The sequence below is a fragment of the Chenopodium album genome, chromosome 23 (genome assembly GCF_948465745.1).
Source record: "Chenopodium album chromosome 23, dcCheAlbu1.1, whole genome shotgun sequence".
Classification (NCBI taxonomy): Eukaryota; Viridiplantae; Streptophyta; class Magnoliopsida; order Caryophyllales; family Amaranthaceae; genus Chenopodium; species Chenopodium album.
The window spans coordinates 4,381,604-4,404,556 of NC_137856.1; the positions used below are offsets into that span (position 1 = coordinate 4,381,604).

Here is a 22,953-nt window from a genome sequence, read left to right on the forward strand (position 1 = left end):
TATGGGGTTGGAACTTGATACTTGATTTCATGTGTTTGGTTTTTATCTAGGAATGATAGTTTTTAGGGGGCATTTGGTTCATAGAGCGGTATAGGGTTGGAATCAGGAATGGGGTTAAGGTGGTATCGGATTGGAACTTGATACTTAATACCACGTGTTTGGTTTAATTTTGGAATGGAATATCTCACTATTCTCTCCTTTTATTTGATACCTAAGGGAATGGAATGAGCCAAACCCACCACCCCCCCAAAGGTTTCTAAACCCCATACCTCATGGGTTTGAGGTATGGGTTTGAAATTCATATTTTTGACAACCAAACATATGGTATGGGTTTTAGTCATTCTAAACCCATACCTCATACCTATATTTCGTGAACCAAACGCCCCCTTAATTTTAAATCTAAAGGTATGGGTATGAGCCATACCCACCTCCCCCCTTGGGTTTCAGAAACCTATACCTTGGGGGTTTGAGGTATGAGTTTGAAAAATGAAATTTAAAGAAACAAACACAAGGTACGGGTTGGTCATTCCAAACCCACACCTTATACCTAATATGCTTGAACCAAACACCCCCTTATTTTACGGCCGTTAACATATTTCGTTAGTGGGGCTCACTCTCCATTGGAAAACTATAACGTCATACACTCGATTTAAATTTAAGAGAAAGAAGTTGAAGAGAATGAATCAATCATCAACTACACCAAGAAAAGCAAAAACCAAAGCTTCTCGAGTATTCCCAAAACTCTCCATTTCCCACTCTTCCCTCTTCCGCCTCCTTCCCTTCTCTTTCTCTCTCCTCCTTCAAAACCCCCAAAATCCCCTTTTCCCCAAATCCCTAATTTCTCTCCATAAACCCTAATTTTCAATTGTATGCCGCATTCCGCCGGAAATCATGCCTCCTCCGGCGGTTTCGGTAGATTCCCGACCTCCCTCGGATTTCAATTTCAATTCCCAAAATGGTCCCACCATTGCCGGACCTCGAGCTACTGCTTCAGCTGCTACTGCAACCCATTTTAGTGACGGTTGTAGCTTCAATACTGGGCCTTCCTCTTCTTCTTCTACCTTATTTCCAGCTGTGGGCCGGGTTTCTTCGTCGGCCCGGCCCAAGCCCAGGCTTGTTAAGCAGAGGAAGAGTTCGAAACCGTCTTCGGGTTTGTCGGAACCCGGTTCGGGGATCAACCCTTTCCGATCAGTAAGTTCCCTAAATGCTGATGCTTCAGCTTGTTCTAATTCTAATAGCAATAGTTTTGTTAGTCAGTTTCAAAATGTGGGTTTTGTTTTTGGGGTTTCGAATTCGAATATGAATGATAGTAATAGTGATAATAGCAATAAATTTAATGTTGATTGTAATGTAGCAGGAGAAGCATCTATTTTTGGGTTTAGAGATAGTAATTTGCATAAGAAAGACTTTAGCTTTAGTGAGAACAAGGAAAATAAAGATTATTATAGCTCAGATGGTGTTGCATTTAGCTTTGGTGCTGGTGCCAAGGATCAAATTGGTGTTAATACTGTAAAAAAGGTTGAAATTGGGGCGGAACTATTGAATGAGTTGCAGAAATTGAAAATTGAGAAGGAAAGATGTGATACTGATGTCAATGTTTCTCATAAAGTGAATGATTTGGATGCGATGAAAGGTGTGGATCAGCCTTTTGTGTTTAAGACTGGTGGGGAAAGTTCAAATATGTTTGGTGAAGGTTCTGTGCCATTGAATGGTGATGTGAATGCTAAGAATTCAAATGGAAATGAGGAGGGTGTTTGTGATGGTAAGATGGGCACCTTTGGGTCTAGAAATTTCGATGATAGTGCCTTCGTGTTTGGAAGCATTGGGAACTTCGCTAAGACAGGGGATTCTAGCTCTCAGTCATCTACTTTACCGGCTGAAAATGATGGAGCTAGAGTAAATGAAGATGTGCTTTCTTCATCATTCTCTTTTTCAAGCTTAGAAGCTGAAACAGGTAATGCAAAACCTGAGGTACGCTCGTCCTCGAGTGAGAGGAAGGTGGACTCAAATTCTTCAGGTTTGCCTGAGGGATTTGGAGTGTCGTTCTCGGAGTTTGAATTACCTCAAGATGCCCCATTATCCTTCTCAGCTAATTTTACTAGTGGGTTAGGTAGAAAGGCAGAGTCTAATCTAAAGACTCGAGGTTTGAAAGACAAAAAGAAAATGAAGGGAAAATCAAAGCAGTCAAAACCCACTAAGCTGCAGCCTGTACAAACCCCGTTATCTAATGAAGGTGCTAGTACTACTCAAGGCCAAGAAGCATCTGAATGTTATTCGCCCATGGACTTTTCCCCTTATGAGGACTCTAATTCAAATAATGATGTGCCTAATAGTGGCCATCATGAAACTTGTCAAACTAAGGTAACAACTGAAAAACCATTTGCTGTGCACACAGAATCAGAATTACATGATTCTAGTACTGACATCAGATCTAAAATTAATGGCTATGGGGGTAATGAGGTCCAGTTTTCTATCAGTTCTGATAAAGCTAGTAGAGATGCAGCAAAGTTTACATTCACTACATCAACTGCTGCTCAGGATCATGTTTCATCTTTGAAGCGCTTACAGAGAAAGAAGTACCGTATGAAACCTGTTTCTATAACTGGTAGTGCATCTAGGGTTCGAGGTTCTTCCTTGGATAGTACTCCTCTTCTCAGTAAGTTGCAGGGTGCTGGTGGAAACTTCTTTTCCTCAAGCAAGGATAAGCGTGAAACTGAAGCTGGTGAAGAGCGTGAGTCTGAAGCATATAGTGGTGCCGAAAAAGCTTGTGAGAAGTGGCGAAGGAGGTATATATTTTTTGTGCATAAAGGTTAATTATTTGAGGAGTTCCTAAAGGTTAATTATTTGAGGAGTTCCTTTCTTTTGGAAAACTGTTATCTTTTTTATTACTACTAGTATTTTTTCCCTTTGTTAATTGCAGCTTTTGATTGTTTAAATATTTTCTTCAGGGGAAATGAAGCCTATGAAAAGGGGGAGCTGTCTAAAGCTGAGGAATTCTATACATGGGGGGTGAATTGCATCCCTCCGGGTGATGCGTCAGATGCTGCATTCAGACCTCTTGTGCGTTGTTACAGTAACCGTGCTGCAACAAGGATGGCTCTTGGTAGGGTAAGAGAGGCCATACAAGATTGCAATATGGCGGTTAAGCTTGATGCTTCTTTCCATAGAGCACAGATAAGAGCTGGAAAGTAAGTCTATCTGTTTCAAATTTAGTCTTTATAGTTATTCTCCCTCCTGTTTGGAACTGTGATTGAATTCGTTTCCCAATTGTTCTTTGCTGTGATCCTTAGATGTGACTTACTAGTCTTCCATATAGTATAAGAACACCAAGTATGGGTCTAGCCACTTGCAGGTTTGGGAATGTCAATATGTAAATATGTATGCAACCTTAGCTCTTATTAGCTTGGACCAAGTTTGGGGGTCATAATATGTTGTAGTTAACACCTATATCCATTTTTTTATTTATTTTTCTTCATTAACTAGCATTAATTATGATTGGTCGTAGTACTTTGCTATAAAATAACATAGCTTTGGACAGATTCAAAGATGAATGGTAGAAATTAAAGCAACAACATATTTTCCAATTTTATAAATAAATCTCTGGAAAACAGCAATAAAAGGATCACTCAAACTTTTGAGAGGCTTGATTCTCTCCCAAGTTTAGCTTACTAAGCTACTCCAAACTCCAAAGTACTCATCAGTAGTCAACATAATTCCTATCTCTCTAATTAACTCTCATTTATAGTGATTTCCCTAACTAGCTTATTACCCAAGCCACTAGAATACTAGATCATGATGCAACTACCAATATTGACCCTCCCTCTATTGTCAGTTCATAGCATACTTTTCAGTAAAGATAAACCTTGCTTACTTGGTGTTCATAACAACTTTTATAAGGTTTTTGATGTCATATGTTGGTGACTCCATAATGTTATTCTTTAACCTTGTCATAAATTTCCCTGTCAAAATTTACTCCCGTTTAATTCTTGATTAAAATTTGCCTTTTTAATTATCAGTGGTCTATTGCTGGGAAACAATTGTCACATTTAAACCCAGTTTGTTGCACTTGTGTAAGCTATAAGCTCTATTCACATCAATTTTTCTATGAATACTAGTATTTTTACAGTTTACATGTAATGAGTAACGAATATACCATTTGCAACCAAGGGGTGTTGCCCCAGGTTATATCTTTTATCTGTCTGCTTCTGTGTCCCATAACTGGTCATTGTACAGTTATTCTGTTTATATCTGTACTGTAACTCTAGTTTATCGTAGGTGTAAATTGTAGCTGTTGGAGTCCTTAGCTGTCCAAGGAAAATTTATAATACACTTACACCGTGAATGCAAATTTCTGCTTCTGATAGTCATCATAAATTGCAAATTAAATCAACTTGTGCAACAGTGTAATTTGTGCAGAATTTCCTTAGGCTAGTTGCCATGTGCTTTAAAAGTGTATTTTATATAATTGTTATCTCTGTAATATTCTAGATTAAAAATGCTTTTGCTTTTATATTAGTGCCTTGACCCAAGATTAACTTTATCCCTCACTTTCTATCCCATACTTAAGTAGAGTCTCAAATTTTGGTGTTTACTGTTGGACTGGCTGCATTTGCAATTTATCACAATTTCATTTCAATTTTTCTTTTGTCTCAGCTGTTATCTTCTGCTGGGAGAGGTGGAGGAAGCCATGCAATGCTTTGGCAAATACATGGGCGATGGTAATGTTGTTTGTCTGGACAGAAAAGTTGTCATTTCAGCCTCTGATGGGATTCAAAAGTCTCAGGTAGATATATTAACTTGTCGTGCTAAAGACCTCTCTCACTTTTGTCTGCTTATTAAATTTATTATGCATCCTGCAATTTTGGTGTGAGAAAGATGACGCATGGGCATATTTTTCTGTGCAGGTTTTCTTTTCTTTTTTTACATTCCAAACAACTGGAATAAGAATTCAATTATTTTCCTTTGTCCTTTAGATATTACATCTGTTAGAGTAGGTGAGCAAAGTTTTTGACACTAGGTTGCCCTGTATTAAAAAGCCAAACATGAAATCTATGTAAAATGGTAAATAAGCACAAATTTCCATTGTAAGTAATGTTGTAGTGATGTGCATAGTATAGAGGTTTTGAAAGAACAGAAAATGGCTTAACTCATAAAAGAAAGTATTTGGAATTAAGTGTGTCAGTGTGTTCTCAATAGTTCCATTGCCTCATCATCTTGTGTGTATGAAAAGAAAGATTCTACATTTCTCCTTGAGTGCCCCTTTGTTAAAAATTGTGTCATATTTTTGCACTATTTATATCTCCAGCTGACTTGTTTCCCACCTGTATTGATTCGCAGAAAGTGATTGAGTGCACCAGGCGTTCTGCTGAACTTTTGAAACTCAAGACTTCTGAAGCTGCTTCTGATGCCTTGCAACATATTGCTGAAGCATTGGTAATGAGTATAAACTCTGAAAAATTACTTGAAATGAAAGCTCAGGCACTTTGCATGGTATGTGATGCAACTTTTATATCTTTTCCAGTTCATGGTGTATGGAACAAGTCTGGAGGCCATGGTTTAACCATATGCTATTTCCTGTTTTGTTTCTAGCTATCTAGGCATGAGGAGGCAATAGCACTATGCCAGAAGACACTTGATTTTGCTGAAAAGAACTTTAGGACTGCAACTTCTAGAAATTCCAAGGTTGTTGGCTCTTCAAATGAAAGTCTATGGAGATACCGTACCTTATCAAAGTGCCAATTTCATCTTGGAAACCTTGAGGTGGCCCTTGATCTTTTGGAGAAGCATGAGTAAGTCAAATATACATTTTCACCATCTTTAACAACTCTTTGGATGCTCGCTCAATTTAACGCAGCAGCTTCTCTCTCTCTCTCTTTTCCTTTTTCATTTTTTTTAATTATCGGGGCACTTCTCCTCCCTCTGTTGTTCCTAGTATATTATTGATGTTCAAATCCTCTGCTTTGCTAATATTTCGTATCTGTTCAGGAACAAAACACAGGGAGCGTCAGACCCATTAGCTCTCACTATTCATGAGCTGCTAAAGCAGAAGGTATGCCTGTAGACAGTGATACTCTCTTTATGATTGTATTATTGTGCCCAACTGTCATTATCAGTTTAATCGAGTATATGGAAGTTTGCGTGGATTTTTTGATTGGTGTGTGATGAGAAATTTCCATATCCTGCATGACTGCTGTCTTCAGGTAACAGAACGTTTTTGAGCTGTTGTAAATTAGGGTAATCAACGATATTATCAAATATAAGCTACTATTTCGTATATCATCCTTTACCACACACCTTCTTGGCACACACTTTGAGGAAGAGATTAAGCAATGTAAATGGACAAATTATTCGAAATAATTTATACATGTTGCTACTAACCCTTATCTAATTTTGGTGCTCAAATTATTTTGATTAAGTCGCTCATTTATCTACTCTAATAAATTCCTAAAAAAGCCTTTCAAGAAGGTGTGCTGCATTTAAAAGCAAACAGGAAGCATATGCTTATGTATATATGAATATGCAATATGCATATGTCAGGTGCATATTCTTCTATATAAAGAAAGGAAGGAGAATCATGGTGTCCTTACTATTTACTGTTTTTTGCTTCTGCGGTCTGCTCATCCTTGAAGCAATGACAAGTTCAATACAATCTTCATGTTCCTTTCTTCTGTCTTTGATTTTGAGCTTCCTTTCCCTTGATATCTCTTAGTAATTTCAATTTTTTTTTTCAACTACATCTTCTCTGTTCTATGTAATGTGTTGTGAACTATCCTTGATCTTTAATCTATCTTCATGCTTCTTTGCTGCAGAGTGCTGGTAATACTGCATTTCACTCTGGAAAACATGCAGAGGCTATTGAACATTATACCTCGGCTATATTGAGTGGTATGGAAGCCCGCCCATTTGCAGCAATCTGCTTTTGCAATCGTGCTGCTGCACACCAAGCCTTGGGCCAAATTCCTGACGCGATATCAGATTGCAGCTTAGCGGTTGCCCTTGATGAAAACTATGCAAAGGTCTGAATTAATGCTGCTGTTTTTTGTTAAACACACACGCGCACACACGCACACGCACACACACACACACACACTTCCGTTTTTAGTTACTTGCAACATAGCTTGTGGCATCCTCTTTGAGGTCGAGATTATATTATATAAACGAACAAATCAATCAAAATATTTTTTACACATGGAACCTAACCCTTACCTAATTATGGTGGCTAAAATTATTGGATAGAATAGTTTGTTTACCTTCACTAATCACCTCCGAAAAGTAAATAGAGGAAGTATATGCTTATGTCATGTGCATATTCTTCTGTAGAGTAGTTCCCAGAACTTGTAATTCTTGCCTATATGTAACTATCTAGTCTAATTAAATTTGCAGACCATTTTCTTCCCTAAGTTGAATTTCTACTGCTTCATAACTCCTTGTTTTCTTTCCTTCAGGCAGTTTCTAGAAGAGCAACTTTGCATGAAATGATTAGAGACTACAAACAAACTGCTGCTGATCTCCGGAGACTTTTGTCTCTTCATCAGAAGCAATCTGCGGAAAAATCAAAACAATCTGGTTCTGGAAATGGGAAGGAGTTAAGGCAATTACATCAGCGGCTTTACCTGATGGAGGAAGAAACAAAAAGAGATACCCCATTGGACCTTTACCTCATTTTGTGAGTAACTGATTTTTAGCTCCTCTATTTGATGTGTGGTTGGGATGGGGTATAGAATTGTTTCATTAACTAAGGATTTGCAATGGAATCAAATTACTGATTTATTTATTTATTTATTTATTTATTTTTTAATCCTTTCTCATTCTCTCTATTTATGTACATGGTTTCAATCCCTAGGATGATTCGAACATAATTGCTAGATAAAAGCAACAAGTAACATATTGCTTTTGCCAGTCAAATTCTTTTTGTCTCAGTTGACAAAATTGTTTTTGTATCTTGTCACTCATTCTATGTCTCAATTGTTAAATTCCATTGCAGGGGAGTTAAAAAATCTGATACAGTTTCTGAAATCAAGAAGGCTTACAGGAAAGCAGCACTTAGACATCATCCTGACAAGGTACAGCAATTTCTGCTTGTTTGATTCTGTTGTTATGAACCTGGGAATTTTATATATGAAAAAAAGCATATGTCGATGTATGTTAAAAGAGTCTATTTAATGAAAAAGCATGTATCAATGTATGTTGTTATCCTGGCCTTAGCATCTTTCACTTGATCGATGAGATACTACTTAATCAATGAGCTACTATTTAATGAAAATGCTGGTTTACTGCCGTCCTGTATGCATGCAGGCTGCTCAGTCCCTAGTAAAAAGTGGTGAAGTTGGAGAAGAAGGGCGTAACTGGAAGGACATAGCAGATTTGGTTCATAAGGATTCAGATAGACTGTTTAAAATGATTGGTGAGGCATATGCTGTGCTATCAGATCCAACAAAGGTAATTCTTGTTTTTTATCTTAATAATCCCTCCAGTTTTGAGTTCTGACGACCTAGCATGTGGTATTTCATGTATTTTGGAAAAATAGAATGTGAAAATTTACATCAAATTCAGTAACAATTGTTTTGGCTCAAATTATTTATGCATTTGTCAAATTAGAATATATTGTTATTTATATGATTAGATTTACCCCGGCAAGGATGAGATCGATGAATGAAATTTTGGGATGATAACTTATTTTGAGATGATAGCTAAGAGTGTAAATCTATCAGAAAAGTTGTGTTCCATCACGGAACATTTTATTTTTACCTGGTTTTTTGTTTCTACTTTTTCTCTTATCTTTGGGCCACATACTAATGTTAACTTAAACTGGGATGGGGGGAGTAATATTTATCATTATTCATAAATTTGTTTAACTTTAATCATGAAATAAATAAGTAACCCAAACACTGTCTCATTTTATATACATCCCATCCCAAATCAATAAGGAACTAAGGGTAGAGATTTGTGCCTGGGAACCAATGTTTACACAACACTAAATGCTCGACATCCCTTGGTCACAAGACCTAAAATTGGTTTGACCTATTGATGCAATTTCATTATACGTTGTTTTCATATTTACTATTCTTCTCTAGGCTAGCATGTAATTGCCCTTCAGTGGTTCAGCTTCTCAAACGACCTCTTTTCTTCTTTTTTTTTTTCATATTTCAGCGTGAAGAGTATGATGATGAAGAGGATATGAGAAAAGCTCTTAAGGAGAACAGTAATATTAGAACTAATTCGAGGAGATACTCTGAGCATTATAGTCAAGGCTATCCGTTTGAGAGGAGTAGCAGCAGGCGCTATTGGCAAGATAGTTATAAAACTTACACCCACTCATACAGAAGATAGCCATGATATTGCATGTGGACAAGTTGAGCTTTTCGACCAGAGGTGGAGAGCAGGTTTTTGCTTTGGGCACTCTCCAAGAATTTCAATGTGGTTTTCTGGTTGGCAACTAGAGGTCTGCTGGTCAGTGGGAAAAGAGCATGAGAATGTAACGTGCTATGAAAGATTCAAAATCTTCATATTGCGAGTTGTAGGTAAGTAAGCGACACTGACCTTCGTCAGGTTTGGTTCGTGGCCCCGCGTACTTTTGGGGTTTGGTTCATCTTGTTTATGGAAGCCCAAGCTCGCATTTTGATATGGTTGTAGAACTTGAGCAGATAGATAAACATGGTTGTCATTCGTAAGTTAACATAGAAGCAAAGCAGATGGTTGGCTGAGGAATATATGCATCTTTTTACTTTTATCACAAAGACTAAGGGCATCTCAATTTCAAGAAAACAAACCGTGCAAAGACATTCAAGGCGGTATTTTTGGTCGAGATAGGGAATAATAGAGTTGTGAGCCTGCTGTGCCAATTGTTTGCTGGTATAGAATTTAAGCATGTAAACTGTGCATCGTTGATGTGGGTTTTACATATGTATTAATGTAACCCTAACCCACGTCTTTGATGTGTACCAAGGGATACATTTCTGTCGTATCCGCCATACATAGTTATTGGAGAATCAAATTTATGCAAATCAAGAAAGATACTGGAAAATGTAGTTTACTATTCATTTGTTAACCAATTTTTAAATCTACATAAAATAAAATGTACTACTGTATGTTTCATTGAAAATTATAAAATGCATAGAATGAAAACCTGAATATGTGTAATAGTTTTCTAAAAGATATGTTAATACTACACCGTTATAAACTCCAACCTATTCTGCATTGCTGAGAAGATAAATACTCTCTTGGCCATTATGTTCTTTTATTTATTTTTTTTTTTTTTTTTGACAGTGAGTACAACCAAATAAACACAACACAAGGAACTACAAACTAACAAACAACTTAAAAAGACCAAAACAGGAATTCCCGGCGCCTAGCCTTTCCTGCCAACCAATGAGCCGGATAAACCAAGTCACGAGGAACCTTCATTATCTTACACGAATCCAACAACTCCAACAAGGACCGGAGTTCCCCAACGAGCCAGACCAAGGAAACTTCCTGGCTCTTTTGTCTAGCCAGAAGTTGACATAAGGAAGCACAGTCCGAGTAAATAAGAATCCTGCGGTAACCCCTACGAACTGCAGCCTGCAAACCAGCAGCACAAGCCAATAACTCTGCATGAAGAGCCGAGGAAGCGTAAGTAGCTCGAGCACCCCCACCAAGAAGCAAGGGGGAATCCAAAGATCTGAAAAACCAACCCATCCCTGCTGTATTATCAGAATTATCCCATGCCCCATCAAAAACCAGACACAATTCTAACTGGGCCGAGGAATCACCAACCAGCCAAAAGGACTGAGTAGACTGGGAAATAGGTTTGTGAAGAGAGTAGTGAGCCAAAATCGAGGATAAGAAATGTAGTGCCGAGTTGCAACGGGCCTCCCAAACCGAAGCTAAGCTCAAAAGCTCTCCAAGAGAGATCTGCTGTTGTCGAAACCGGCAACTGTTTCTAGCAAGCCAAACCGCCCAGAATTGAGCAAATAAAGTGACCAGCTGATCCCATTTGCGGAAGGAGTAAAATTCCGAAACCGTCTCCACCAGCCACCAAACGGCCTATCAGACAAATGGTCGGAATTAAAGCCCAAAGGACCACACACCAAAATGTGCCTGACAATAGTGCAATCCCGTAAAAGGTGAGGGATTGTCTCCTCCTCCTGGTGGCAGAAGGAACATAAGGGATCCACTAACAGACCTCGCTGTCTTAGAGTAAAAGCAACCGGGAGAGCATTGTGCACCAATTTCCAGCCAAAAATCTTCCTACGAGGAAGAAGGGGAAGGCCCTAGAATTTACGCCACCAATGGGGCTGGACAGGAGATGACTGAGGATGACTTCCACCCGGCAAGATCAGGGAAATATATGCGGATTTAGTAGAAAAATTGCCATCCTTAGTATACTTCCAGTAGATGAAGTCATCCATTGACTGCCGAGGAATGTCAATAGCAAGGATCTTCCTAGCAGTAGGAGTATCAAAAAACTGATGGACTATAGAAGAGTCCCACGCGTGAGAACGCGGATCAATGAGAGAGGAAACATGAGTCGGGGCTGTCGACTCGGAAATACCGTCCTTAAACGAGACAGGCCCACCTGGAACCCAGTTATCACTCAGAATATGAACCCGGGAACCATTCCCCACCTTCCACATAGTGCCGGAAGCTAACGTTGCAAAACCTTCCTGCAACCCCCGACACCCCCAAGACCGGCGACCGAAAGATGTCCCCGGAGTAGAACGGAGAGCAGGGTACCTAGAAAACAAAAGACGGGAAACCAAAAGCTGGGGATTATGAATCATCAGCCAACCCTGCCTGGCTAACAACGCCGCATTGAAGCAGCCTACATTCCTGATCCCCAAGCCCCCTAAACCCTTTGGTAACTGGAGCAGCCTAGCAGAACGTAACGCCATGCCTTTCGAAGAATCCGAAGACCGCCACCAAAACCGAGTAAGCATATGATCAATATGGGCACAAATCGTAGATGGAACTTTAAACACAGAAAGGACATGGTTAAACGAGGCAACCAGAATAGAATTAATTATCACTAACTTAGCTGCCGCAGAAGGCCGAAGAGACGCAAAGGAGGTCAGTCGAGTAGCTACCTTGTCAATCAAGAACCTAAAATCAGAAACCTTACTGCGACCAAGATCCACAGGCAATCCCAGATAGCTACCCAAAGATGGAACTGCCTTTAACCGCAGGCTATGAGTGAGGAAGTCCCGGTAGTCCTGAGGAGTATTAGGACTAAACTTGACAAAAGACTTTTGCAAGCTAATCATCTGGCCCGAATTAGTGCAAAAGGAATGAAGAAGATTCATCACATTGTCACAAGCCTGAGGGGAAACTTTGAAAAATAAAAGGGAGTCATCAGCAAAAAACAGATGAGAAATGGACGGACAACCTCTAGCAATCCGAATTCCTGATAGCAGATGCTGGTGCTCTGCTCTACGAAGCATAGCTGAAAGAACCTCAATACAAAGCACAAACAGATACGGGGATAAAGGATCCCCCTGACGCAGGCCACACTTCGGAGTTAAGGAAGGAGTCAAGGAACCATTCACCAAAACCTGATATGAAACAGTGGTTACACATTGCTCAATGATGTGCACCCAATAAGGCGGGAAACCAAAAGCCCGTAGCACCCGAGAAAGGAAATCCCAACGCACCCTATCATAAGCTTTATTCATATCAAGCTTGAGAGTAGCATAAAAAGTCTTCCTGGCCCGGGAATTATTCATGTAAGTCAGCAGCTCATGCGCAATTAGCGCATTATCTGACATAAGACGACCCGGAACAAAAGCATTCTGGAAACCTGCAATCAAGGAAGGTAAAAATTGCCGAAGGCGAGCAGTAATGCACTTGGCAATGCACTTATACACTACATTACATAAACCAATCGGCCGGAACTGAGAAATCCATTCCGGTTGAGCAACCTTCGGGAGTAAAACCAGGAACGTCCGGTTCCAGTCTTTTAACATGTATCCATGTGCAAAGAAATACTGAACTGCCGATACAACATGAGGACCGATAACAGGCCAATGGGTTTTGAAAAAAGCCGAAGAGAACCCATCTGGACCAGGAGGCTTATCATCAGCTATATCAAACATGGCTTTCTGGATTTCATGATCCGATATAGGAATCATCAAGCTGTCCTTCTGCTGTGGAGAAAGAACGGGAATATCCAACGATTCCCAATCTATATCTGGAACTGACACAGGAGAAGTAGTGGGAGTATAAAGATCAGCATAAAACTTCAAAATCATGGAACGGACTTCTACTTTATCAGAAATCCATGTCCCAGATGAGTCACGAAGGCAGTGGATCATATTTCGACGTTTCCTAGCCTGAACCACTGAGAAAAGCAATTTCGAACCAGATTCCCCAATGGCATCCCACCTAACCTTGGCTCTTTGGCGCCAATACAGAAATGCAGTTTGAGCTTCACCCACCTTTTCATTACGGGTATTGAGAAACAGCCGACGAGCTTGTGGGCTGTGCAAACTTTGTGAATAATCAGATATCTCATAACAGAAGGTCCTCCAATTTATCCCCCAAGACGTCCTATGAGATAAACACCAACGACGGAGGTGATCTCGAATAATTGCGAGTCGGCGGGACAAAGAAAACTGGGAAGAACCAGGGAAAAAACGAATGCATATAGATGCAACCAGATCTGACACCTCCTTAGCAGTCAGACACCAATTCTCAATTCTGTAAGGGCGACGAATACAGGGTCGGTCTATTGTATCCGAGAGAACAATGGCTGCATGATCTGAGAATAAGATTGGTTGATGAATGACATTTGAGTCCGAATACTGCATAAGCCAATCTGAAGTAGCATATGCCCGATCCAAACGTTCAAACGTCGGATCCGAGTCAATACGGCCATTAGTCCAAGTAAATTGAGGACCAGAAAAAGGAATATCTATCAGACCCAAATCCAAACTCCAATTAATAAATTCAAGTCTACCATGAATAACCGAGGAACCCCCAACCTTATCTACCAAATATTCCACCTGATTAAAATCCCCAATCAACAAAACATTAGGGTGGGTCCTAACAAAATTAGCAAGTGACGTCCAAACATCCAATCTATCAGCTACATGAGGCGCACCATACACAAACACTACAAATTTGATTTCATTTCCAACTGATATTTTACAAGCTACTAAGTTGGAAGATATGTACATCGGAACTACCATCACCGGAGCTAACCAAAATACTACTAACCCCTCGCTCAAACCCACAACATCTACTCCACAACTACCCAAAATAGGAATAGAAGCTAGTTTATGTACAACAGTATTTACAGGAAGTAAAGTTTCCATAAGAAAGACAACATCCAAAGCATAAGTGCGGACTAACGACAAGAGATACGGAACCTTAGGGGAGTCCGCTTGCCCAATGCCCCTACAGTTCCACGCTCCTAGTTTCATCCCGACTGTGGTGGCTCTGAAGGGGGAGCCACCGAACCCACATTAGAAGAGCTGGATGAAGAACCCGAACCATCAAGACCCCTTCTCTTCTTGAAGGGCAGAACACAGGGTAAACAAGCCGACGAACCGACACTCCCAACCACCGAATTGGGGAGCGGAGGAGCCGACGGAGCCACCTCCGAGGCTTCTCGTTTTGCTGGGCAAAGAGAAGTAACTCGCCGCACCCACTTAATTACCGTCTTCCCTTTTTTCTTAAGTGGTGAACAGGAACGGCGACGAGGTTTCCCAGGAGAACCAAGAACCAATTTTTCCACCCGATTAGTCGGAGCAGTTAAAGTAGCCGATGAAGAAACCGGCGGTGAAACTGATTCTGACGAAGCCTCCGATGCCGCTGGTGAACACTCCATGGGAACCACTTCATCCGCTGGAGGAGATTGCACCCAAGAACCAACCTCGTCTGGAAGCGAAGACAGAGATGGCGGCGATGATTCGTCAGAATGAAAATTCGAAGAGAAAGAGAATAACCCAGAAGACGAATCAGCAACATAGCCGGAGCTTTGTGGTGGTGTAGTCGGAAAAGAACCCGACAGAGAAGGAGTGGGAGAGATCGGAGTAAACTCCGCACCCTTCCAATTGCTCGGACCTGCTCCAAACGGATCAGCATAAAGTGGGCCTGAAGGACCCAAAGGAGGAGGAGAGAACCCATTTAAAAATGGGCCCGAATCAGGTACCACCTGATCCGTAAAACATGTGTCACTGAACTGGGCCGGAGCATGAGAAAGCCTAACATTTAGTTGGGGTTGACCCATTGAAGAAATGTCACGATTATGTGGGTTGGAAAGACTGTCCAAATTGGGCCGGCCCAATTGATTTGAGTTACGCATAAACGGATCAGAAGGAGAATAAGCATTAGCCATATACTCAGAGGAGACAATCCTAGAATGCAGACCCCACGTGGTAGTATTTTGGCCTAATACAGAATCATGACACGACTCTTGCTCAAGATGAGGTCGAACAGCCTGGCGATAAGGGTCCCCATTTCTGTCACACGTGCCTAAAAACCTTTGCAAAGCTCCACCCACAGCAGAAGAATGTTGGCGACTCCACCCATTGACACGTGAGTCTTCATTACTCCATCCCCCCATGTATTGCCACGGTGTGTTGTAAGGAGCAGCATGCCCAACACGTGGCGCCCTCCTCTCCTCATGATTAACAATTTCTAATTGCTCCTTAATAGCACAATTAGGCCCCAAATCCATACTTAGCACTTCATTATCAGCTGAACGGAAAGCACTTGGTGAAGGCGGCGGAAATAACCCCGGAATACTAGCTACCGACCTTGAATTCCCAGAATTACTTGTTGAATCTGACGGTGAGTCCAAGGAGATCCCTGGAAGCCCTGGCCCATCATCACCATAATCAGAAGGATGTGAGTCCGCGCCATACTCCGAGGGGTCATCATCGTCATGATTCCCAAACCAAAGCTCCGTAGTCCATGCGACCGGAGAAGGGCAAACCCCCCGAAGTGAATCCGCATATAAGTCCAGATCCGTAGGACCAAATAGCACATGACCCCCATTTTCATGAATGAGTCGAAAACGACGCTCCAAAGGACCCCTTATTTGATTATGATTTTTTTCACACGAGGTAGAACTGTGACCAATAAAACCACACTTTCTACAGAATCTGAAAATACCCTCGTATCGAAATCTTACCCACGTGACATGATTGTCGTACGTGGGAAAATAAAAACCAGCAATCAAAGTCAAGGAAACATCAACTAATATTTTAACTCGAGGACGAGGGACAGGAAACTGACCATTAGATTCGTCAACGTTCGTTACGTCACCCACATGAGCTAATACTGCTGCCGCAACCTGAGGTGTAGAATAACGAAAAGGTAGACCCACCACGCCCACCCATAATTCAGCAAGGTGGAGATTGAGATTCATTGGGACCGCATGTTCCCGAAGATGTTGCAACACGACCAAACTTCCTTTAAAATGGACCCACCCCTTAGCATCCAAATCGTCAGCATCTTCAGTAGTTTCACAACTAAAAATAAGATCTTTGCCATAATTAAACACCGTCACAAGGCCTCGAAGATGCCAAAAACGAGCCACAAGTCGCTGATATAAAGATAAGGAAAACTCCCTATCATCCCATACACGCCCTATAACACAACTATCCCAATTGATAGGAGCTTCATCTTCTAACACAGGAAGAGGCTCGAAATTCTTACCAATATAATGAGGATACACAAAAGTAGTAGGATGAATATAACGAGACATCTTGAACTACCTAGGAGGATTAAAGAGAAAGAGGATTTTTGAAACACTTTAATAAACTATAGAGAAGACAAAAGCACTAGAATCTTAAGAACTAAAAGACTTTGAGAGTATCTCTCACTAGCTACTTTCTCTCACTAGAGAGTATTGCTAATGTATTTGTTGTAAAACTGTTTGGCTAAAAAGAAGTTGTTAATTACGAGCTTCTAAGAATTGGGAACATTATGTTCTTTTATTTATGTGTTTCTATAAAAACTTATTGCTAGGGACCAAAAACTTTGATGTTTGATTCAATATACTATTTTATGTATAAGAAAATAAATTTATATTTTCATACATCATTATGTGCAACTTTGATTTAATAATAACTAGTGTGTAGCCCGGGCGTTGCACCGGTTGCTATTTTAATTAAACCTTGTGATTATCAATTATATACATTCATTTTCATATTTATAACATAGTTTATGATTGGCTTAGATGGTTAAGTAACTATCTTTCTTATAAAAGTGTTATTAGTAATATTCTAGTTGATAATCATTTTTTTATATGAAGCAATATTCTAGTTGATTGAGTTGTGATGATGTGGCATAATGAGAGATAGAGTAGGTGACGTGGCATGGTCTACGTAGCACATATACGTTCTTAGTAACGCCTTTTAAGTATAGATTAAGTATAGATGTATTAATGTAATAATGTGTACTCTTAATACATGAAATAGGGAAATTCTACATTATGACCCTCTATTATTGCGTTTTTACGTTGTGCCCCATCTTTTTTGGAAATTACATATTTGTAACCTTTGGGTATAATTAGTAATCATGTTGTGATCTTGTTGTTACCCCAACATTAACAAATTTCGTTATGTTGATTTAATCACCGTTAGTGGGGCCCAATCTTCACTTATTGATATTTTTTTCATTTGCGTGTTGGAAAATATTCTATTAAAGAGTTTAAGAAATTAAGGATCCAAATTATGCTCAGATTTTGAAAAAAAAAAATAACGTAAATGCTTTGTTTTGCTTATTAAAAAATGTCTCGATTTACATGTTCTTTATTTATTTTCTTTTTTGTAGTGGAAATTGCTCGGGTAAGGTTTTGAGGTTTGTTTTTATAGCTCCAAACTATGTTCGGAATTAAATAAAAAAACGCAATGTCCCATTTGGCGTGTTAAGAAATAACATAATTGACACATGAAACGAGACAATTACATTTTTTTTTTTCCGATTTTGAGCTCAAATTTTAGTTCTTTAAGAATTACCTAGAAAGACCTTAAACCTTACTTGAACAATTTCTGCAGTTAAAAAACTAATGACACGCAAATCAAGAAATTTCTTAATACGTAAAACGAGACATTTTTTGTCAAATATGGGCTCAGTTTGGATTCATAAGGGCCGAAATGACCCCAATACCTATAACGAAATATTTTTCAACACGTAAACTAATAAAAAAAATATTAATAAGTGGACGGTGGGCCCCCTAATGGTGATTGAATTAATATAATGAAATCTGTTAATGGCAAGATCATTGTACGGTCACTAATTATATATGAGGGTTACTATGTGTAACTTCTAAGATGAAGGGCATAACGTGAAATAACCTTTCGATTAACTCAAAATAAGTCGACTTTTAAGGGGTTTTTTCTTTTAATAGGCCAAATGACCTACAACCTACCAAACAGGACATTTTTTTTGTATAAAATTACTTTATTAAATCTAATTAAGTGTTTAACTATAATTATATTAAATAAAAATTATAAACATTTAAAAAAAAAAAAAAACAAATCATATCCTTCAAAAAAAAAAAATCATAAAAAAAAAAGCCCAGCCATCCTTTCCCCCAAACCACTGCCAACCCCTGCCAGAGGCCGGCGCCGGCGACCACCTCCATCCCTTGGCGCCGGCGACCCATCCCCCTCCCTTTCCCCCCACTCTTGACACCCTACTCCGTTAGTTTAATAATTTCCCATCCCCGTTGTTTGCTTCCCGACCCCTACCCCGACATGGCGACACCACCCATTTCCTCTGCTAGTGTCGTGTCAGGTGGTTTCGTGGGCTGGGTTTAGGGTCTTGGGGTTGGGGGCTGTTGAATTAAGGATTTGAATTGGGGGCTATTGAATTGGGGGAGGGGGACTGATTAGGTTCTCAGGGAAGGGGGAGGGAATGAGGGATGAAAGGGAAAGTTAGGTTGGAGAAGTGGGAATTGCGAAAGGGATAGTTAGGCCGGCGACGGGGGAAAGAAGCAGTCGCCGGCCGCCGGCTGCTGGCGGGGGGGAGGGCTAGTGTGGGTGAGTGGAGGTGTTTGAGATTTTTATTTTTTAATTTTATTAATTTAATTGTTAATTATGATTCAAGATTTTATTTAAAATTGTTAATTTAAAAAAGTGTTTATTTCATTAATTAATTAGATTATGTCTTTAAATATTTTTTTTCCAAAAAAGGACTAACCGCATAATGACATGTGTCATGATTTACCTTAACAACCGGTTAACTTTTAATATAACAGGTTTTGACCCATTTTGAGAAATATATTATAAAAGTCGACTTATTCTGAGTTAATTCAAAAGTTGGCTTATTTTGAGCTAACCAAGCAAAGGTTGACTTATTTTTGACAAATTTCCCTATATAATTTAGCCCATTCCTCAGGCCATAAATTAGCCCATTCCTCAGGCCATAAATTATATGCGCAAACCCACCTAAACTACTTGGGCCAGACCAAAAAAATCAACTAAAATTGCATAAAATTGTATTCCTAAACCTATTCAAACATCTTATAAAATTAGGCCCTACCCGATTCTAGGCAAAAAAATCTACACTAAATCCGCCCAAAATCGGGTTGGGCTAGTGTGTTAGGCTTACTTTGATAAGCTCTACTAAATATGAGTGGTAAGCCCCAAAAGAAGAGAACTACCTATAGCACAATAGAGATAAAACAGAACGCAAAGCATAAGAACAAACAAAAACAAGACCAAAGACACTTGACCCAACTAGCAGCATTTCAAGGATCTTGTAACGACACATCCTTGATCTCGTCAGCCCCTTAAGGGCGGACTTCAAAAATTAAAAAAGGTCATATATATAAAAGGAAATTTGTTGTTTTACCACCTTCAAATAACCCACTTATTGATATTACCATCCATTTGTTTTTTATACCACCCAAAATGACAAAAAATTTAAGTTTTTACCGCTTATTAATCAATCAATCAATACTATATACTAAAGTAATCACCAGAACTATCCCAAAAATACACGTGTCGTGCCCACAATTAAAATTTTCCCGTCAAAATTTTTTTTTTCTTTTATTTTTTTCCCTTAAAAAATAATAAGATAATTGATTTTTTTTTAAAAAAAAATTAAAAGAATATGCCGCCTAAAAATTAGAACAATAAAAACTACTTCAAATAAATAAAATATTTTTTGAATCGTATACACAATCTATATACAAATACAAACTTATAGTAATTTATAAATATAATTTTTCCTTGTGGATATCCTAGTAACTTAATACTAAAACACACACCGGAAGTGACACGTGTCATGTCCTAGAGCTATTTTTTCCCTCTAAAAAAACCCTTCCCCTTGTTTGCTAAAATTTTATTCGAGAAGTTTGGTATAATATAACGTTACTATCATAATATTATTTTAAATATTTTATACGTATCTTTTATAGTAAATATATTCCTTTTAGTTATTACTTCATTTTCCATAAATATTACTCTATATGACAAATCTTTGATACATCATAATTTTTTTTTTATTCAATTGATTAATATAATTTAAAATGATGAATCTATTAAGTACAAGTAATAGATTTGTACTATACAAATTATTATTAAGGCCATGTTATGTTCACCTTAAGAAAAAAATATTCAGTAAAAAATATTTTAGTTCAGTTCAATAAAAATAATTTAAGTTCGGTAAAAATAATTTCAGTTCAGTAAAAATCAGTAACTCTAAAGAAGAAATATAATAGAGAATTTGTAAAAATAATTTCAGTTCAGCAAAATTAATTTCATTTCAGTAAAAATAATTCCAGTTCAGTCAAATTTATTTCAGTTCAGAAAAAATAAGGTAAAGAGAACGGGACCTAAATGGGAGTTTTGAATTTTTTTTTTTTTAATGTTTTAATTGGCTTCTCGCCTAATTCTATACGAATAGCCTAATAAAAAAAATAGAGGGATTTTTTTTTTTAGAATAGACATGAAGGGAGTTTAGCAACATAGAATTTGATTAAATTCTTTGTATTTGTATCTCCAATACTTACATATAGTATCATAATTTAGGAAAAAATTGACTAAATTTCAAAACGGGGTTATCATTCTTGCCCATTAACTGTAATACACAATTTTAAATACTTATTTGATTAATAAAAAGAAAATTTTATACTAATTTATCATTGAATATTATCATGGAAATTTTGACTTTACCACCAAAAAAAAATAAAAAAAAAATTGTTTTTTACCACCAAAACTTTTATTTTACCAACAAAAAAAATTCTAAAAATTGTTTTTTACCACCAAACGTCAAGAAAACCGTTAAATCTAATGGTTTAAAAAAGATTTCTTTGAGTTTCTTGCGCAAAAGATGTTTGTCATAGGTTTAGGGGGCACTTTGGTTCTATATATGGAACCAATTTGAGGTCAGAATTGAGAAAACATGATCGGAAATGCCTCGTTTTGCGTGTTTAAAAAAACCTCAAATTGCGTGAACACGGAAAACGAGGCCTTTCCAATCATTTTTTTGTCAGTTCTGACCTCAAATTGGACCCCAAAGGACCAAAGTGCCCCCCAAAACCCCTAAAAAGCATGTGTTTGACACAAAAATCGAAGAATTTAAAAAATCCCGTTAGGTTTTTGACGACAGGTGGTAAAAAACAACTTTTAATTTTTTATTTGGTGGTAAAAAAACATTTTTTTTTTGATTTTTTTTGGTGGTAAAAGTAAAAAAAATCCTATTATCATTGATTTTTTAAAGTCTAACATGTAGTTTTAATATACTTATTTGTCTAATTGACTCTTTAGTTATATTTCATGTTTCATTTCATTATATACGTAAAATAAGAAAATAATAAATTGACTCTAATTGTATTTTATCTATGCTATTTTTGTAATACAAATTTTTTTTCTTTTATTGATTAAATTTATTGAAAAAACCTTGCATGCTGCATGGCACAAAACCTAATCTAGTACCTACTGGTTTTATGTTTAATTTAGGAGTAGTATGTTTTTAAGGAAAAAATAGAAACAATTATCCCAACTTTCATCTATTTTGGTAGAATAGTCCCAATTTGGAATATACTAGATTAATCCAAACTTTAGGGGTTCTCCTTTTTCTTCAATCCCTAACCGGTCAACCAAAGTCAATGAACTATTATATTAGGTCACTTGACACGTGTCAAGTCTTGATTGGTAAAAAAGTCCTGTTTGGTAAAAAAAAAAAAGAAAACCAGCAGCCTCCCTTCCCACCGTACGCCGCCTTTGCCTCCCCTTCCCCCACTAACTGTCATTGCCTTCGCCGGACCGCTTCATTTCCCTTCCCTCACCAGACCGCCGGTTTCCCCCCTCCCCAAAACCCCCTCCCATTCCCCCACGAAACCACAAATGAAACCCATTCCCACTTTCAAAAATCCCAAATCACTCCTCCCACCACCCCGAAACCCTAGTGGCTAAGGTTTTCAATGGCGGGGAAGGCGATTTTGGTGGTTTTCAAGAGTGGGGAAGGTGGTTTTTTAAGGGGGTTTCGAGTGGAGGAAGAGGTTTCAAGCGAGGAGTGATCCCCGAGAAAAGGAGGGAGGAAAAACCGGCGCAGGGGGAGGGGAAATCAACGACGAATGGGGAAGGGGAATTAGTGGTGCAAGGTGGTGGTTGTTGAGAATCTGCTGGTGGCCGGAATTGGGAGGGGTTTTGGCTGGGTTAATTTTTTTTTGGTTTTTATTTTTATTTTTTTAAGCAACCAATTTGTGACATGTGTCACTTTAACAAAAAAAAAAAAACTCATTCAACTGGTAACCGATATTTAAGATTGAAGAAAAAGAACCCCTAAAGTTCTTCCAGAATAATTCAAAGTTTCAAAGTTAAGATTATTTTTTTTTCTTCTAATTTTTCCTTTTTTTTTTAAATTTCGAACAAAACCGGGTAATAACTAGTAAGTTCAATAAACGGTGCTTATTTACAAAAAAATCCTCAACAATACCTATGTTGAACCAAACACCTCTTTCCTCAAAATAAAAAAGGGGAATCAACCAAACACCTCCAAACGACAAACTTTATC

At 38.4% G+C, this 22,953-nt stretch overlaps 1 protein-coding gene across 1 annotated transcript; it reads left to right on the forward strand.

Annotated features, from left to right (window-relative positions):
- The first annotated feature begins 685 nt into the window (after positions 1-685).
- On the forward strand, positions 686-10,161 carry LOC145608952 (uncharacterized). The gene is made up of 11 exons (XM_081664530.1): positions 686-2,786; positions 2,949-3,188; positions 4,654-4,783; positions 5,338-5,490; positions 5,590-5,789; positions 5,986-6,049; positions 6,810-7,016; positions 7,446-7,666; positions 7,985-8,063; positions 8,296-8,439; positions 9,151-10,161. Exons 1-11 carry the CDS (start codon positions 892-894, stop codon positions 9,328-9,330), a joined length of 3,513 nt encoding a protein of 1,170 aa, XP_081520656.1. The 5' UTR covers positions 686-891; the 3' UTR covers positions 9,331-10,161.
- The last annotated feature ends 12,792 nt before the right edge of the window (positions 10,162-22,953 follow it).

Excerpts from the sequence above, each read along its gene's own strand:
- LOC145608952 (XM_081664530.1), top strand. The coding sequence starts at position 892 with ATGCCTCCTCCGGCGGTTTCGGTAGATTCCCGACCTCCCTCGGATTTC. Across the intron at positions 7,017-7,445 it reads TTGATGAAAACTATGCAAAG|GCAGTTTCTAGAAGAGCAAC; the intron begins GTCTGAATTAAT and ends TCTTTCCTTCAG. Across the intron at positions 8,064-8,295 it reads TTAGACATCATCCTGACAAG|GCTGCTCAGTCCCTAGTAAA; the intron begins GTACAGCAATTT and ends GTATGCATGCAG.